General features: G+C 41.0%; 1 protein-coding gene across 3 annotated transcripts in view; it reads right to left on the bottom strand.

Annotated features, from left to right (window-relative positions):
• Positions 1-20,283, bottom strand: part of AKAP10 (A-kinase anchoring protein 10) — an 85,482-nt gene that overhangs the window by 11,056 nt on the left and 54,143 nt on the right. For all 3 annotated transcript variants that reach the window (XM_019028414.4, XM_063706591.1, XM_063706592.1), the window contains 3 exons: positions 17,080-17,253; positions 9,634-9,743; positions 5,261-5,343 (listed from right to left, as the gene is read on the bottom strand). In XM_019028414.4, coding sequence (XP_018883959.1) covers positions 5,261-5,343; positions 9,634-9,743; positions 17,080-17,253 — 367 coding nt within the window. The remainder of the gene's footprint in view (positions 1-5,260; positions 5,344-9,633; positions 9,744-17,079; positions 17,254-20,283) is intronic.

Here is a 20,283-nt window from a genome sequence, read left to right as displayed (position 1 = left end):
AAAATACTTGACTTAAAGAGACATCTGGACAACTAAAAGAAGAACCAGGATATACAGGGGTGTTTAACCAAACTGCAGAAATTCCTATTTATTAGTTTATGTGGGCATGTCTCAATTAAATTAATAATACAAGTAACTTCATAGATGGGCTTGCTGGTAGAAATATAATCTTTTTGCCTCTACCTTCAAATACAACCCGAACTGGACTGGTCTTCCACTACCAGCCTAATCCACACCACCATCATCCCTTACTTAGACTACGACTATGGCAAGAATGTTGTTTCTCTGCTTCTCTTCTTGAAGCCCTACACTAAATTTTCCAAATAGCTGATAGAGCAATCCCTTAAAAACACTAAACATAAAACAAAAACAAAACATAAATCCCATCATTTCCCTGCTCCAACTTCCAATGTGTCCCTGACACTTTCAAGTCCTTGCCATGGTCTCTGGTGACCTCCCAACTCACTCACCTTCTACTGCTCATTCCTTTGCTCACTCCATTCCAGCCACACGGGGCTTGCTGTTCCTTGATCATGCTGAGCTCTCTAGCTTCGGGCCTCTATCCTTGTTCCTTTCACCAAGAACACTCTTCCTCCACATGCTGCCTGGGCTTACGCCCCCGCTGCGCTCAGGTCTACTCAAAATGCCACCTCCTCAGTGAGGCCTTTCCTGACAACCACCTCGAAAATAGCACTTCCTACTACTCTCTCCCAGCCCCCTACCCTGCTTTTCATGTAACACATGTACACAGGCTACATTTGTTTGTCTGTTACTGTCTCCGCCAATATAATGTAAGTTCCATGAAAGCAGGAACTTTGTTTTCTTCCCCAGGACCCAGAACAATAGATGCATACAGTAGGCACTCCACTGTTCTATAAAATGAATGAATGAAGGAATAACATAAACAGACTGAATGAATAGAACGAGCAGAGATAGTGGTTTGGGAAAAAATTTCCTATATATCTTCAACTGCTCATAATACACCTTAATTCATATAAAACAAACAGAAACAAACTGCAAACACCGAACACCTATGCTATGTTAACACTATGCTAACACATATACATATGAAGCAGGAGCACTTCTTCATGAGCTGTCAGAGGTATGAGACCAGATTAAAAAAAAAAAAAAAAATCAGGCCAGGCACGGTGGCTCACACCTGTAATCCCAGCACTTTGGGAGGCCGAGGTGGGCGGATCACGACATCAGGAGATCGGGACCATCCTGGTTAATGCAGTCAAACCCCGTCTCTTCTAAAAATACAAAAAATTAGCCGGGCGTGGTGGCGGGCGCCTGTGGTCCCTGCTACTCAGGAGGCTGAGGCAGGAGAATGGCTTGAACCTGGCAGGCAGAGCTTGCAGTGAGCCGACATCGTGCCACTGTACTCCAGCCTGGGCGACAGAGCGAGAGTCTGTCTCAAAAAATAAATAAATAAATAAATAAATAACAACAACAAAAAAACCAGGCCAGGCACGGTGGCTCACGCCTGTAACTCCAGCACTTTGCAAGGCAGAGGCGGGCGGATCACGAGGTCAGGAGATCGAGACCATCCTGGCTGACATGGTGAAACCCCGTCTCTACTAAAAATAACAAAAAATTAGCTGGGCGTGGTGGTGGACACCTGTAGTCCCAGCTACTTGGGAGGCTGAGGCAGGAGAATGGTGTGAACTTGGGAGGCGGAGCTTGCAGTGAGCCAAGATCGCGCCACAGCACTCCAGCCTGGCTAACAGAGAGAGACTCCATCTCAGGAAAAAAACAAACAAACAAAAAAACAGCTCAGAGACTTTCTATTAATACTGGGGAGGAGACCCCATTATCCTTATGGACAGAAGCTACCTAAAGACACTGTAGAGTTCTTCCTGGCCAATGCCTCACAAAGGTCATCTGGCACTTCCTCTGTTCGAAAACCACCACTGACCTCTTCCCAGTATTCCTTAAAAAAATTGTGTTTTGTTTTTTAGAGACATGGTCTTGCTCCATTACCTAGGTGGAAGTGCAATGGCGTGATCACAATTCACTGCAGCCGCAGCCTCACCCTCCTGGGCTCCAACACTCCTCCCATCTCAGTCTCACAAAGTGCTCAGATTACAGGTATGAACCGCCATGCAGCCCCCAATATTGTTCTTTTACCCAATACAAGCTCACGCCTGTAAGCCCGGTACTTTGGGAGGCCAAGGCAGGCGGATCACTTGAGGCCAGCATGGTCAACATGGCAAAACCCCATCTCTACTAAAAATAACAAAAAATTAGCCAGGCGTGGTGGCAGGTGCCTATAATCCCAGCTACTTGGGAGGCTGAGGCAGAATAATTGCTAGAACCTGGGGGGCAGAGGTTGCAGTGAGCCGTGATCGCACCATTGCACTCCAGCCTGGGCAACAGAGCAAGACTGTCTCCAAAAAAAAAAGAAAAGAAAAGAAAAGAAAAAAAAAGGCACATAACTACTAGACTGTCAAATTTTTGAAAGCAAGATCTGAATCTTCTAACCTGCCATGTGAATACAAGTACACAAAGAGGCACTCAAAAATCATTTACTTAAAACATACACACACACATTTTTTTTCCCTTTCCTTAACTCAGGAAAAGCAAAACATTATTCACTGAAGGAACTGGTAGATTTTCCTTCAGTCTTAAGATTCTTCCCAACTGTGTACCTAAGACTTCTCTGACAAAACAGGAAATAAAAGTAATTATTTGGATAAATAAGGTCAACCAGGCAACAGGCCCTTTTTTGGTTTAAATTACTTCAATAATTGTTGCATTTTTTGCTTTCTCTGTCAAATGTATATCTGACCAAAAAGTAGATAATTCATCAAAATGAAGAGATGCAATTAATTACCTAAACAATAGTTGCATTAAGAAAATAAAATGGGCCAGGCGTGGTGGCTCACGCTTATAATCCCAGCACTTTGGGAGGCCAAGGTGGGTGGATCACGAGGTCAGGAGATGGAGACCATCCTGGCCAACATGGTGAAACCCCATATCTACTAAAAATACAAACATTAGCTGGGTGTGGCGGTGCATGCCTGTAATCCCAGCTACTCGGGAGGCTGAGATTACAGGAGAATCACTTGAACCCAGGAGGCAGAGGTTGCAGTGAGCCAAGATCGTGCCACTGCACTCCAGCCTGGCAACAGAGCTAGACTCTGTCCCCCTCCCACCCGACAAAAAAAAAAAAAAGAAAATAAGATGGCTGGGCACAGTGGCTCACACTTGTAATCTCAGCACTTTGGGAGGCCGAGGTGGGCAGATTACGAGGTCAGGAGTTCCGAGACCAGCCTGGCCAACATGGTGAAACCCTGTCTCTACTAAAAATACAAAAATTAGCTAGATGTGGTGGCGCGCGCCTGTAATCCCAGCTACTTGGAAGACTGAGGCAGGAGAATTGCTTGAACCCAGGAGGCAGAGGTTGCAGTGAGCTGAGATCACACCATTGCACTCCAGCTCTGGGCGACACAGCAAGACCCCGTCTCAGACAAAAAAAAAAAAAAAAAAAAAAAGAAAATAAGATAAATGGCCAGACTTGGTGAATCATGCCTGTAATCCCAGCACTTTGGGAGGCTAAGGCGGGCAGATCACCTGAGGTCAGGAGTTTGAGACCAGACCAGCCTGGCCAATGTAGTGAAACCCTGTCTCTACTAAAATTGCAAAAATTAGCCATGGCGCCTGTAATCCCAGCTACTCAGGAGCCTGAGGCAGTAGGATCGCTTAAACCCGGAGGCGGGTGCACAGGCATGTGCCACCACGCCTGGCTAATTTAGTAGAGACGGGGTTTCACCATGTTGGCCAGGATGGTCTCAATCTCTTGACCTCGTGACCCACCTGCTCCAGCTTCCCAAAGTGCTAGGATTACAGGTATGAGCCACAGCACCTGGCCAATAGCTCTTAATCTTAAACATACTTATCAAAATTGAATTTTTCTTCTTACAAAAATTAGTATCTTTTACTCAATAAAATACTGTCAATTCAACCAAACTAAAAACTTCTAGATACCATCTGTCATGGATCCACATTTGTTTCTGAAATCTTCCTGTGTAAACCAAGAAGAAAATGAAATCAGTCACAAAGAATGCACTTGACAAAAAAGATTTCTGTTGTCTAACCCTTGGATTTGACTAAACTACTCTTCTGATTAAATGAACAATTTTAATTTTGACCTATTAATATTTTCCACATATATTTATTTATTTTTATTATACTTTAAGTTCTAGGGTACATGTGCACAACGTGCAGCTTTGTTACATATGTATACATGTACCATGTTGGTGTGCTGCACCCATTAACTCGTCATTTATATTAGGTATATCTCCTAATGCTATTCCTCCCCCAGCCCCCACCCCACGACAGGCCCCAGTGTGTGATGTTCCCCACCCTGTGTCCAAGTGTTCTCATTGTTCAATTCCCACCTGTGAGTGAGAACATGCGGTGTTTGGTTTTCTGTCCTCGAGACAGTTTGCTCAGAATGATGGTTTCCAGCTTCATCCATGTCCCTACAAAGGACATGAACTCATCCTTTTTTATGGCTGCATAGTATCCATGGTGGATATGTGCCACACTTTCTTAATCCAGTCTATTTTCCACATATATTTCATTACTTTCATCAATCTTCAGGAAATTTAATAAAAATAATTTAATAAGGCCAGGCATGGTGGCTCACACCTGTAATCCCAGCACTTTGGGAAGCCAAGGCGGATGGATTGCTTGAGGTCAGGAGTATGAGACCAGCCTAGCCAACGTGGTGAAACCTCATCTCTGCTAAAAATACAAAATTTAGCCAGGTGTGGTGGTGTGCACTTGTAGTCCCAGCTACTCAGGAGGCTGAGGCAGGAAAATCGCTTGAACCTAGGAAGCAGAGGTTGCAGTGAGGTGAGGTCAGACCACTGCACTCCAGTCTGGGTGACAGAGCAAGAACTGTCTCAAAAAAAAAGAGAAAATATATAATTTAATAAAATAAACGGTCTCAAACATTAAGTCCAACTTAGGTTGGGTATTTTGCCATTAAATAAGAAAATAGACAATGCTTTTTCATATTCATGTGCCTTCTGGAGTGGCAAAGCAAGTTCACTAACTTTTGATTCAGAGGAGATTGCATAAAGATGTGACTACAGGAAGCCCTTGTACTTACTTGTGACTATAAACACAAGGTGAAAGATACAGTGGTTACTTTACAAAATAAACAGTTTAAACCTTAAGTGGTCTTTGACTTACAGTCAATCACTAATGTGAGTAAAGGCTTAATATGAAGTATAAAAACACCACAAACCTTTTGATTTCCTTACATCAGGTTCAGGCTCAGATTCTCGGATGAATTGCCCCAAGTCACTGACTCTTCCAAATGTCATCTTTCTAAATAAGGATGAACAGAAGACTTTAACTTCTAACAATCAGTTTTAAATTTAGGAGAAAAAAATCAATTTAAAGCGTTTCATCTAAATCTAGAAAGCCAGAAACACAATTTATAGCTATCCTAAGTAATTTAAAGTAGGGATTATTTGAAATAAAACATTGCTGCACAGAAAGCAAGATAATCTTTAATTGAGTGCAATTCCATTCAAAATCCTCAAACAGTTTACAAAACATGGTGAGTCAACAGGTAATTCACAATTCTAAAATTCACAAATAAGAAAAAAGGCACAAGAATAGCCAAGACAATTTTGTAAAAGAAGCACCCAAAAGGTAGGCCTTGCTCTAACAATGATTGAAATATATTATAAAGCCATAGTTGTGTGTATACATACGTCTGTTTATACTAAAACTATAGTACTATAAAACAAAGTTAAAAAGCAAAAAGTGGCTAGGCACTGTGGCTCATGCCTGTAATCCCAGTACTTTGGGATGTCGAGGCAGGCGGATCACTTGAGGCCAGTAGTTTGAGACCAGCCTGGCCAACATGGTGAAACCCTGTCTCTACTAAAAATACAAAAATTAGCCGGGTGTGGTGGTGGATGCCTGTAATCCCAGCTACTTGGGAGGCTTAGGCAGGAGAATCGCTTGAAACAGGGAGGTGGAGGTTGCAGTTGCAGTGAGCTGAGAGCCGAGATCATACCATTGCACTCCAGCCTGGGCAACAGAGCAAGACTCTATCTCCAAAAAAAAAAAAAAAAAAAAAAAAAGCAAAAGATACAGTAAAGGTCTTATTTTTAAGGTATTACCAACCAATGATTAGTATCGAGAAACATAGAGAATCTTTTTTTTTTTTTGAATAATGAAGTGTCATGCTGAAAAAATATACAGAATTTTAACAAGTCACTAATAAAATCACCCAACAGAAATAATGTGAAAAAGAGATGAATAGTCAATTCATAAAAGAAAAAACCTGAACAATCAAGAGACATACCAAAAGAAACTCAATCTCATTAGCAAAAACTTAAGACTGGAAAAAAAATTAAGTCCGAAGTATTCTTTTTTTTTTTGAGACGGAGTCTCACTCTGTTGCTAGGCTGGAGTGCAGTGGTGTGATCTCAGTTCACTGCAACCTCCACCTCCTGGGTTCAAGTGATTCTCCTGTCTCAGCCTCCCGAGTAGCTGGGACTACGGGTGCGCCACCACGCCCAGCTAATTTTTGTATTTTTAGTAGAGACAGGGTTTCACCATATTGGCCAGGGTGGTCTCGATCTCTTGATCTGCCCGCCTCGGCCTCCCAAAGTGCTGGGATTACAGGCGTGAGCCACTGTGTCCAGCCGAAAGTATAAAGTATTCTTATTAATGACTGGTGAGAACATAAAATGATGCAGATACTTTACAAAGTAAATTGTAAGAGCTATCAAAATTTAAAATCTAGGCCAGGCCTGGTGGCTCATGCCTGTAACCCCGGCACTTTGGGAGGCCAAGATGGAAGGATTGCTTGAGCCTAGGAGTTTGAGACCAGCCTGGGCAACATAGTGAGACTTCATTTCATTTTTTTCAAAAATTTTTTCAAAAAAAATTTTTTTAATCTGCCTCTTGGTACAAAGAAGCATATAAAAGGAGATCTTTTGTAATACTGGGTATAAGAGGGAAAAACTGCAAATGACTTAAATACTCATTGATACCAAAATGGCAAAACAGTAATACATACACTATGAGATGCTCTGCTACAGTGATGAGTTATAGTAAATATTACATACGGAATACTACAGTGTAGTTAAAATGAGGTAAGTCTGTATAGATGAACATAGGAATGTCCAAAACTCACTGTGAATGAAAGTACAACGTACAGAATGCAGCATAATCTCAATTACATAAAAATAAGCAAACAAAAATGCATACCATAAGAATGATTACTGTGAGTAGGAAGGGAAGAAAATAAACAATGGTACATGAACAAAGAGGACATTAAAGTTAACTAGAAATTTAATCTTTTATAAGAATAATGCCAGGTGCGGTGGCTCATGCGTGTAATCCCAGCACTTTGGGAGGCTGAGGAAGGTGAATCACTTGAGGTCAAGAATAATGCATTTGTCAAGTCAGTTAAAAGAAAAATTCTGTGAACATCAATATATCAGTTTATTTCAGGCAAAGTGATCTTATTTTAGAGATACCTTCCTAATAAGTTATTTCATAGATGGGTGCCAATATACCAACTGATACAAATTTACTTGCCTTGAGAAAAATTTCAGAAAGATGCTAAAATCATAAAACTAAAACATATATTAAAAACCATCTTTATTTATTTATTTTTAGTAGAGATGGAGTTTCACCATGTCGGCCAGGCTGGTTTCAAACTCAAGTGAGCCGCCTGCCGAGGCCTCCCAAAGTGCTGGGATTACAAGTGTGAGCCACTGCGCCTGGTGAAGATAATCTTTCAAGATGAAGAAAAATTATCATTTCTCTTTTCTGCTTCATTTTATGCATTTAAAAAATACATGCTGGGTGTGGTGGCTCATGCCTGTAATAGCAACACTTTGGGAAGCCAAGGCGGGTGGATCACGAGGTCAGGAGATTGAGACCATCCTGGCTAACACGGTGAAACCCCATCTCTACTAAAAATACAAAAAATTAGCCGGGCGTGGTGGCACATGCCTTGTAGTCCCAGCTACTTGGGAGGATGAGGCAGAAGAAACGCTTGAACCTGGGAGACAGAGGTTGCAGAGAGCTGAGATTGCACCACTGCATTCCAGCCTGGGCAACAGAGCGAGACTCCGTCTCAAAAAACCAAAACAAAACAAAAACATATATATTTACATTATACATACACACAATTACAGAAGTGAAAAATTATGCAATTGATAGACTTTATGTAAGGTCTTAAATAAATGAACCATCCCTTAAGAATAACATCACCTTTGGGAATGAACTCATTTAGGTTTACTGTCCATTCTTTTTTATTTTATTATTTTTTTTTTGGAGACACAGTCTTACTCTGTCGTGCAGGCTGCAGTGCAATGGTGTGATCTTGGCTCACTGCAACCTCCGCCTCCCGGGTTCAAGCAATTCTCCTGCCTCAGCCTCTGGAGTAGCTGGGACTACAGGCACATGCCACCACGCCCGGCTAACTTTTTTGTATTTTAGTAGAGACGGGGTTTCACCATGTTGCCCAGGCTGGTCTCGAACCCCTGAGATCAGGTAATCCGCCCGTCTCGGCCTCCCAAAGTGGTGGGATTACAGGCGTGAGCCACCGTGCCCGGCCTTGTCCATTATTTTCTAAAAGAAGAACTAAAAATCACTATACAAAGCTGACACCGCTGAAAAAGCTGGCTTTCCAAATACAATGTGGTCAAACAAACCTTTTACTTCCTTCAAGTACTTTCTAGGCTCCTCAGTCTCCCAATACCACTGTTACTTTCTTTTTTTTTGAGACAGAGTCTCGCTCCATTGCCCAGGCTGGAGTGCAGTGGCACAATCTAAGCTCACTGCAAGCTCCGCCTCCCGGGTTCACGCCATTCTCCTGCCTCAGCCTCCCAAGTAGCTGGGACTACAGGTGCCTGCCACTACGCCCGGCTAATTTTTTGTATTTTTAGTAGAGACGGGGTTTCATCGTGTTAGCCAGGATGGTCTCAATCTCCTGACCTTGTGATCCGCCCACCTCGGCCTCCCAAAGTGCTGGGATTACAGGTGTGAGCCACTGCGCCTGGCCTACCACTGTTACTTTCTACTGAAAGTAATTAAATATGTTGAAATCCCTTTTTCATGGTGCTGCTGGGAACTGCGGTACGGATCAGGGTAGGGTAATCAAGCCTTTACACACCTTTACATGTTAATCAAGCCATCTTTAGGGAAGAGAAAGTGATTTTATGATTGGATCTGTGGTAAATTTCAGTAAGTGGCATATCCTATGAATCACTATCTCTTTATTACAAGCTAAAATGAATAACCAACTTAATTCTTAAACTCAAAGGAACAATTTTTCCAAGTATCAGTTATGCAGCCCAGAGTAAATGATGTTGGCATCTTTTCACTTTATTATTCTCATTTTACAGATGAAAAAACTGAGATACCAAGGGGTTAGCGGCTGCCAATAAATGGCAGAGCCAAGATTAAAACCCAGGAAGTCACTCCAGAGCCTTTATACTTAACCACCACATTATACTGCACACTCTAAGTGAAAGTTCTGGGCATATAATAATAGATTAGAAAAAATGTAAAATTTAATTAAAAAATTTAAAAGACGCAAAGTTATTTACACTTGTAAAAATTCTAGGCATGAGCTAAGCTTACCCGGCATATGTCCGTTGATATAAAGATTCTGGATCCAGACTTGCCGCATCCACAATTATCGCTTCATCAAAATTTTTCAGTATTTTAATACTGGCTTTTTTCACGCTGGACTACAATAGAAATTGTAAAATTAGAAGTATATGAAACAATCAGTCCTGGGCTTGGAATGTGACAGATTTGTACAAAATTTTCTTCAGTGTTTGAATTAGAAGTAACTTTCACTCAACCTCATCACTATTAAGATGCTTAACAACAATGACTCTGAAATGTAACCTCATACTATAGCTAAAAAAGGAAAGCACAATATTAAAATGTACAGGCTGGGCACAGTGACTGAAGCCTATAATCCCTAGGTTGAAGTGCAATGGTGCGATCACAACTCACTGCAGCCTCACCCTCCTGGGCTCCAGGACTCCTCCCACCTCAGTCTCAGAAAGTGCTGGGATTACAGGTATGAGCCACCATGCAGCCCTCAATATTCATCTTTTACCCAATACAAGGATCCCAGCACTTTGGGAGGCTGAGGCAGGCCGATCACTTCAGGCTAAGAGTTCGAGGCCAGCATGGTCAATATGGTGAAACCCCGTTTCTACTAAAAATACAAAAATTAGCTGGGCATGGTGGTGCATGCCTGTAACCATAGCTACTCTGGAGGCTGAGACATGAGAATCACTTGAGCCCAGGAGATGGAGGTCGCAGTGAGCCAAGACTGCACCACTGCACGCTGGCCTGGGCGACAGAGGAAGACTCTGTATCAAAAACTAAAAAATAAAATAAAATAAAATGTATAATATATGAATTTATAAGACATTCTTAACGACCTAAGTTCCAACAAATGTGCTGTACTCACAGCATTATTTCTTCAATATGAAAAGCTGTCATACATCCAGAAATATGTATCTTGGGTAGTAAAGCCCCATGTTTACAGGGTAAATAGGAATGTTTTTGATTCTTGGTGAGGCCATATGACAAAAAGAAGCTAAGGAAACCTTTCTAAAATGACTAGCTAGCTGAGTACAGCAAGTTCCCCTCCAGCATTCTACCTCCTACTCCCCACCTCCACAAGAAAAACCAGAATTGGTATTTTTGTGAAATACAGAGCCATAGGTTGACCTAGAAATTCCACTTCTAAAAATTCAGTTACAGAGAGACTTATATTGATGGAAAATGACTTATATACAAGATTATTCATTGCAGCATTGTTTAAAATAAAAGACATAAACAAGCTTAATGTCCCCGACTAAGTAATAGGTTAAGTAAATAAAATAATTGAACAGACACTTATAGACCTCTCTATAGCAGGGGTGGGAGGGTAGGGAAAGCGGCTCTCATGTGTTGAGAAGGAACAATCTCCAAGATACACAGTTAAATAAAAAAGACCAGAATAATAAATAAAAAAGGGACCAGAATAAAGAGGGAATACTTCCCAACTAATTCTATGAGGACTGTTACTCAGATACCAAAATCTCATTTATACTTTCTGATTTCAAAACTTATTACAAAGCAATAGTAATCAAGAGAGTATGGTACTGGCATAAAGACAGACGTACAGACGGATGTATGTCTATCTTTGGAATGGAAGAGAATCAGGAACCCACAAATACACCCTCACATTTATGGTCAATTGATTTCTGATAGAGTGTAAATGTTATCTTAAGCATTCAGATACAAAATCTTCAACAAAATACCAGTAAATGGAATCCAGCAGCATATTGAAAAGATTATACACCATGACCAAGTGAGATTCATCTCAGGTATGCAAGGTTGGTTTAACATCTGAAAATCAATTAATATTTCACATCAACAGAATAAAACCCAAAACCCATAGGATCATTTATACTGATACAGAAAGAACATGACAATATTCAACACCCTTTCATGATTTAAAAAAAAAAAAAAAGCCTTAAAAAATCAGGAATGATAGGGAAATTCCTGAATCTGAAAAAAGGCATTTATTGAAAACCCACACCTAACATCATATTAAATGATGAAACTGAAAGCTTTCCCTGTCAGACAGGAAACAAGACAAAGATTTTTGCTTTTGCCACTTCTACTCATCATTGCTCTGTAAGTTCTAGCCAGAAAAAAAACTATCTCTATCCATAAATGACATGATCTTACATATTGAAAATCCTAAAGAATCCACAAGAAAACTATTAGAGCTAACAATCAGATTTATCAAAGTTGAAGTTGCAAGATCAACATGTAAAAATCACTTGTATTTCTATGCTCTCTCATCAAACAATCTGAAAATGAAATTAAGAAAACAATTCTATTTATAATGGAATCGAAAAGAACTTAAAACATAGGAATAAATGACCCAAGGAGGTGAAAGGCTTCTACTCTGAAAACTACAAAATTCTGCTGAAATGAAAGAACACATAAATACATGAAGATACATACATGTTCACAAATCAGAAGACAATACTGTTAAGAAGGCAATATTTTGGCCGGGTGCAGTGGCTCACGCCTGTAATCCCAGCACTTTGGGAGGCCATGGCAGATGAATCACCTGAGGTCAGGAGTTCAAGACCAGCCGGGTGAACATGGTGAAACACTGTCTCTACTAAAAATGCAAAAAAATTAGCCAGGCATGGTGGTGGGTGCCTGTAATCCCAGCTACTCGGGAGGCTGAGGCAGGAAGACACTATTAATAGTGAAAAGACAGGTTGCATGTGGCTCACACCTGTAATCCCAGCACTCTGGGAGGCAGAGGTGGGAGAATCACTTTGAGCCTAGAGTTTGAGACCAACTTGGGCAACACAGTAAGATCTGTCTCTACAAACAGAAAAAAATAGCTGGGTGTGATAGCGTGTATCTATGGCCCTAGCTATTCAGGAGGCTGAAGTAAGAGGATCACTTTGGCCCAGGAAGTTGAGGTGGCAGTGAGCTGTGATTGTGCCACTGCACTCCAGCCTGGGCAGCAGAATGAGACCTTATCTTAAAAAAACAAACAAACAAACAAACAAACAAAAACCCACCTTTTTTAAAAGGTAGAGGAAAGACAACTCACAGAATGAAGAAAATACCTGCAAATAATATAATTTGATAAGGGACATTTATCTAGAATATATAAAGGACTCCTGAAATTCAATATAAAAAGGCAATCTAATTTAAAAATGGGCAAAGGGGCTGAGCAAGGTGGTTCATGCCTGTACTCCCCACACTTTGGGAGGCAAAGGCAGGAGGATCACTTGAACCCAGGAGTTTGAGACCAGCCTGGGCAATATAATGAGAAAATTGGCTGGGCCTGGTAGCTCACGCCGGTAATCCCAGCACTTTGGGAGGCCAAGGCAGGTGGATCACCTGAGGTCAGGAGTTGAGACCAGCCTGGCCAACATGGTGAAACCCTGTCTCTAAAAAAAATACAAAAGTTAGCTGGGTGTGGTGGTGGGCACCTGTAATCCCAGCTACTGGGGAGGCTGAGGCAGGAAAATCGCTTGAACCCAGGAGGCAGAGGTTGCAGTGAGCCAAGATTGTGCCATTGCACTCCAGCCTGGGCAACAAGAGCAAGACTCCTTCTCAAAAAAAAAAAGAAAAAAGAAAATCTAGGCTGGGCCCAATGGCTCACGCCTGTAATCCCAGCACTTTGGGAAGCCTAGGCGGGCAGATCACCTGAGGTCAGGAGTTTGTGACCAGCCTGGCTAACATGGTGAAACCCTGTCACTAGTAAAAATACAAAAATCGGCCGGGCATGCTGGCAGGTGCCTGAAATGTAATCCCAGCTACTCGGGAGGCTGAGGCAGGAGAATCACTTGAACACAGGAGGCGGAGGTTGCAGTGAGCTGAGCACACCATTGTACTCCAGCCTGGCTGACAGAGTGAGACTTGGTCTCAAAAAAAAAAAAATAAATAAAAATAAAAATAAAAATGGCCAAAGGATTTGAATAAACATTTTTCCAAAGCTAGAACAAAGGCCAATAAGCAAATGAAAAGATGCTCAACATCATTACTCATCAGAGAAGTGCAAAAACCACAGTGAAGTAGAACTTATTGGAATGACTATCATTTTTAAAAACAGCCAAACAGATAATAAGTTCCAATGAAATGTGGAGAAGCTGTAAAACTCATACACTGCTGGTGGGATTGCAAAATGGTGTAGCCTTTTCAGAAAACACTCTGGCAGTTTTTCAATAAGTTTAAGAGTTACCACTTGACTCAGCAATTCTACTCCTATGTATATACAACAAAAGAAATGAAAACCACAGCCGGGCATAGTGGCTCACCCCTGTAATCCCAGCACTTTGGGAGGCCGAGGTGGGTGGATCACTTGAGGTCAGGAGTTCGAGACCAGACTGACCAACATGGTGAAACCCCATCTCTACTAAAAAATTAGCTGGGCGTGGTGGTGCATGGCTGTAGTCTCAGATACTCGGGAGGCTGAGGCAGGAGAACTGCTTGAACCCAGGAGACAGAGGTTGCAGTGAGCCGAGATTGTGCCACTGCACTCCAGCCTGGGCGACAGAGCAAGACTCCACCTCAAATTTAAAAACAAGAAGAAAACCTATATCCACACAAAAACTTGTACACAAATGGTCACAGTAGCATTATTGATAATGGCAGAAAGGGGGGTACAATTCAAATAAAATGTCATAAATCCTTGCAATGGGATATTTGGCCATAATGAGGAATAAAGTTCTGATACATGCCAAACATGGATAACATGATGCTATTTTGAACACATGATGCTAAGTGAAAGACAGTTGGCAACAAAAGACCACATAATATACGGTTCCATGTTTATGAAATGCCCAGAATAAGCAAATCTATTGTCTCTATAGAGATAAAAAGTAGACTAGTGGCTGCCTAGGGCTGGTGGAGTGGGGGATTTGGAGTTTAAGTAAAGGGGGTTTCTATCTGGAGTGAAAAAAATGTTCTAAAATCGATGTGGTAATGGTTACCTAACTCTGTGACCATATAAAAACCACTGAATTGTATGATGTAAATGTGAATTAGCACAATAAAGCTGTACAAGAAAAGAATAAACAGTATGGTTTTATTTATAAAATGACAAGAACAGGTAATGCTAATCTATGCCATCAAAAGTCAGGATAGTAGCTACCCTGGTGACAAGAAGGACAGTGAATGGAAGGGGCCCAAGAGGGCTTCTAGAGGGGCTGATAATGCTGTTTTTGATCTGGATGCTGGGTCACATGGGTTAGTTCTGCTTGTGAAAATTCTTCAAGGTGTCTAAGGTTATGATAAGTGCAGTTTTCTATATATATAGTATCAACAAAAGGTATAAAAATATATTTTATGGTTAGTACCTAGGCCTTTTTTAAGTGCCTAATCAAAAACAAGACATTCAGCCAGGTGCAGTGGCTCATGCCTGCAATCCCAGCACTTTAGGAGGCCGAGGCAGGTGGATCATGAGGTCAGCAGTTCAAGACCAGCCTGACCAACATGGTGAAACCCCTTCTCTACTAAAAACACAAAAATTAGCCAGGTGTGGTTGCACACGCCTGTAATCCCAGCTACTCAGGAAGCTGAGGCAGGAGAATTGCTTGAACCCGGGAGGTGGAGGTTGCAGTGAGCCACGATCGTGCCATTGCACTCCAGCCTGGGCGACAGAGCAAGATGCTGTCTCAAACAATGACAACAACAAAAACCAAAAAAAAAAAAAAAAACAAAAAAAAAACCAAGACATTCTAACCTATATCAAAAAACCAAAATGGCAACCATACTCAGCAGTTTATCTCCCAGGTAAACTTAACAGAAGAAAAAGATACTCAGGAGAGCTTTGTAAATGGCAATATGATAATACTCTCTTACAAATTAGGAAAATTTATCCAAGGCCCAGTATTGAAAATTCGAAGGGTTATTTATTTGTCAACAGTAATTAGAAAATTATTATGCTACATTAAGCTGATGGTGAAGAACACTAGAAGGGGAATATTTCTGGCTCTATCATTTACTGTGTGAGTTTAATAAAACTAGTTAACTTCTTTATGCCTCCTTAGATTTCTTGTCTTAGGATATTCTACTTTGTGTGATTTTGAGGAGAATCAGGTATGGTTTAACATATGAAAGCACTCCAAAAAACCCAAAAAAGGTCAAGGAAATGCACAATGTGGCACAGTAATGCAAAACGAAATCAAAAGGCCTTGAGTGAAACACAACATTATAGGTAGTGGTTCACGCCTGTAATCCCAGCACTTTGAGAGGCCAAGGTGGGAGGACTGCTTGAAGCCAGAAGTTTGAGACTACCCTGGCCAACATAGCAAGACCCTGTCTCTTTACAAAAAAAGAAGAAACTTAGGCTGAAGCAGGCGGCATTTGAGGTCAGGGATTCAAGACCAGCCTGAGCAACACAGCAAGACTCCATCATTTAAAAAAAATTTTTTTTTGAGATGGAGTCTCACTCTGTCACCATGCAGGAGTGCAGTGGCGTGATCTCGGCTTACTGCAACCTCCGACTCCCTGGTTGAAGCCATTATCCTGCCTCAGCCTCCCAAGTAGCTGGGATTACAGGCATGAGCCACCATACCCAGCTAATTTTTGTATTTTCAGTAGAGACGGGGTTTCACCAGGTTGGCCAGGCTGGTCTCCATCTCCCGACCTCGTGATCTGCCTGCCTCGGTCTCCCAAAGTGCTGGGATTACAGGCGTGAACCACCATGCCTGGCCAAAAAAAATGTTCAAATTAGCCAGGCGTGGTGGTGCATGCCTCTAGTCCCAGCTATTCAGGAGGCTGTGGTGGGTGGATTATTTGAGCCCAGAATTTCCAGGTTGCAGCAAGGAGACCCTGTCTCAAGAAAATAAAAAAAAAGAAAAAGAAAAAAAAAGGAGACCTAAGAATTCATTCACTTATTTTACAAAAAGTATCCTAAATAAATACTTACATAAAGAGCTCTTCAGAGGCTATGAATATATTCCATATTACTTGATTTATTAAGAGAAACAGCCACAGATTCAAATAGAATAATGGCCTAAATGAAACAGCATGATACTTTACAATACAGTATATTTTAAGTTACCACAAATGCTTTGATTAGAAGATAGTAAGTAGTCTAATTTTATTTCTCTTTCTTTTTTTTTTTTTTTTTTGAGACACAGTCTCACTTTGTCACCCAGGCTGGAGTGCAGTGGCGTGATTTTGGTTCATTGCAACCTCTGCCTCCTGGCTTCAAGCGATTCTCCTGCCTCAGCCTCCCAAGTAGCTAGGATTACAGGTGCCTGCCACCATGCCCGGCTAATTTTTGTATTTTTAGTAGAGATGGGGTTTCACCATGTCGGCCAGGCTGGTCTCGAATTCCTGACCTCGTGTGATCCGCCCACCGCAGCCTCCCAAAGTGCTGGGATTACAGGCACAAGCCACTGTGCCTGGCTTTTATTTATCTTTTGTTTCTACAACTTAAAATTAACAAATAATAGGATCTGTTACTGGGATGTGAAGGAAAGGATGTGTATGCTTTTCTCCCTAACGGCAGATGCAATCAGTCAATACCTGAGATGCAGAGCTGTCAGAACTCCCTGGGTGAGACTCATCAGGAGGGCCAACAGAGCCAGAAGCAGTCAGCGACACGTTCCCGCCCAGAAATTCATCTCCTCGAACCGAATGGATGAGATCATTCAAATATTTATAATAAAGATTGCTGGACAAAAAGCCAGGCAAAAAGACCTGATAGAGATGAAAAGCATTATTTTAAAGTTGAAATCAAATCCAACTAAAACTGTTTTAAATAAATAAATTTTACCTATAATTCTCCTGGTTACAAATGTTAACTACCTATAACAAACGTTTTTACTTCTTGTTGTACTACAAGTATTATCCCTTTGTACAGTTTACAAATTAAAATTATAATGCATAAGGCTGGGTGCAGTAGCTTACACCTGTAATCTCAGCACTCTAGGAGGCCGAGGCAGACAGATCACTTGAGACCAGGAGTTCAAGACCAGCCTGGCCAACATGATGAAACCCCATCTCTACTAAAAACTATAAAAATTAGCTAGGCATGGTGGTGAGTGCCTGTAATCCCAGCTACTTGGGAGGCCTGAGGCAGGAGAATTGCTTGAACCTGGGAGATGGAGGTTGCAGGGAGCCGAGATTGCACCACTGCACTCCAGCCTGGACGCTGGAGCAAGACTATGTCTCAAAAAAAAAAAAAAATTACAATGCACGTAATTTTGTTGGGTTTTCTCCCCCAAAATATTTGTCAAGAAAGTATTACATAAAGTTGATATTAATACTTTTTAGCAGAAAATAGTCCATAGGATATAATTTGAAACTTGATTTTTCTGGTTTATGATAAATGTTAAAGTCTTTGTGCATATATTGATTTTACTTTCAAACTGATTTCCTTAAGATAACTCACCAGGCGTGTGATTGCTGAGTTAAATTTTAACTTTGATATATATGGTCACTTTACTCTTCAAAAGAACATTATCAATTTCAATCACTAGCAATATATCAAAATATCTGTTTCCACATTGTGTTTTTTTTCAAATAATTCTTAAATAAATGCCTAATTGTACATAGATGTTTTTATTTACATTTAATAATTATTAATTATACTGAATGAGTTCTCATGTTTATTATTTATATTTCTAATTCTACGAAGGAAAAGTTTGTAACTGGACAAGCAAATAATAAACATGAGAACTTATTCAGTATAATTTGTAAATATTTATGTTCGTATTTAATACGTGCCTTTGTTGTTTGTTTCTGGTTTTTTGAGACGGAGTTTCGCTTTTGTCCCCCGGGCTGGAATGCAGTGGCATGATCTCGACTCACTGGAAACTCTGCCTCCCAGGTTCAAGTGATTCTCCTGCCTCAGCCTCCCGAGTAGCTGGGATTACAGGTGTCCGCCACCACACCCAGTTAATTTTTGTATTTTTAGTAGAGACGGGGTTTCACCATGTTGGCCAAGCTGGTCTTGAACTCCTGACCTCAGGTGATCCACCCGCCTCAATCTTCCAAAGTGCTGGGATTACAGGCGTGAGCCACCGTGCCTGGCCAATATGTACCTTTTTTGTAGACTAAGCTCCAAGATAGCAGAAACACATTTATTTTGTTTACCACTGTAACACTACCATCTAGCACAGAAATACTCAAAGTTTTTGTTGAATGAATCATTCATGTCTTTTTTCCTACCTAACTACCAGGGTTTTAACAGTGTTCTTAAAATTAGTCTAAATTCCTTACATACACACATCTAGTAAGAACTATTTTTGCATTTTCTCTCTGCATTTTAATTTTATTACCCTGAAAATTTACATTCTTTATATGATACAGATCTGAACTTTTCCTTTAAAATCAGAAAAGGTTTAATTTTAATCGTGAAAATATTATCATCATTGGGTAACAGCTGACACTCTATTCTGTTTACTACTAGCTATTTAATGATTTGACTTCTATATGTCATTCTTCAGTATTCCTAAAATTCAGTGTTTATGTATGGTATTATATAATAGCGTTTAATTAAGTTTTTTCACCTGGATACACATGACACATATAAGCAACATAACCTCATTGGCTCTGAAATTCCTGGAAAAATCTCCTCTAGTTCATTAGAAGAATAAATCATTCACAAACATCAACACTTTACTTTTATTTATTTATTATAATTATATTTTTGAGACAGAGTTTTGCTCTTGTTGCCCAGGCTGGAGTGCAATGGTGCGATCTCAGCTCACTGCAACCTCTGCCTCCCGGGTTCAAGCAATTTTCCTGCCTCAGCCTCCTAAGTAGCTGGGATTACAGGCATGCACCACCATGCCCGGCTAATTTTGTATTTTTAGTAGAGATGGGGTTTCTCCATGTTGGTCAGGCTGGTCTCAAACTCCTGACCTCAGGTGATCCACCCACCTCAGCCTCCCAAAGTGCTGGGATTACAGATATGAGTCGCCATGCCTAGCCAACGCTTTATTATTAATAAGCTATTAGTAATACCTAGTGATCATAATACCCAAAACTAGGGTTCCAATCCTGTTGACAGTTACTGGTGATATATTTGGATCATTTCTAAGCTAACGTTGCGGCATAATGCCTTCTTTAATTGTTGGAGACAGGGTCTTGCTCTGTCACCAAGGCTGGAGTGCAGGGGCATGAACACGGCTCACTGCAGCCTGTAATTCCCAGGCTCATGCAATCCTCCAGCTTCAGCCTCCTGAGTAGCTGGAACTATAGGTGCATGCCACTACGCCCAGCTAATTTTTGATACTGCTCTCTAATTATTTAAAAATACGTAATAATAATAGTAATAAAAGTAGTTAACATTTTTTGATGCTTACCATGTGTCAGGTACTATGTTAATATGTATTTTATATACATTACCTTACTTTAATCATCAAAGTAACTTTGAGGTAAACATGCATATTATCGTCACTTTACAGATAAGGAAAATGGCATTAGAGAATTTCAGTTACTGCCCAGGCATGGTAGCTCATGCCTGTAATCCCAGCACTTTCGGAGGCCAAAGCAGGCAGATCACTTAAGGTCAGGAGTTCGAGAACAGCCTGGCCAAAATGGTGAAACCCTGTCTCTACTAAAATACAAAAATTAGCCAGGTATGGTGGTGCCTGCCTGTAATCCCAGCTACTTGGGAGGATGAGGCAGGATAATTGGTTGAACCTGGGAGGCAGAAGTTGCAGTGTGCCAAGACTGTGCAACTGCACTCCAGCCTGGACAATGGAGTAAAACTCTGTCTCA

Source organism: Gorilla gorilla, chromosome 4 (assembly GCF_029281585.2).
Source record: "Gorilla gorilla gorilla isolate KB3781 chromosome 4, NHGRI_mGorGor1-v2.1_pri, whole genome shotgun sequence".
In the NCBI taxonomy this organism is placed as follows: domain Eukaryota; kingdom Metazoa; phylum Chordata; class Mammalia; order Primates; family Hominidae; genus Gorilla; species Gorilla gorilla.
Note: the sequence above shows the minus strand (reverse complement) of the source record. Positions and strands in the feature narration are given on the sequence as shown.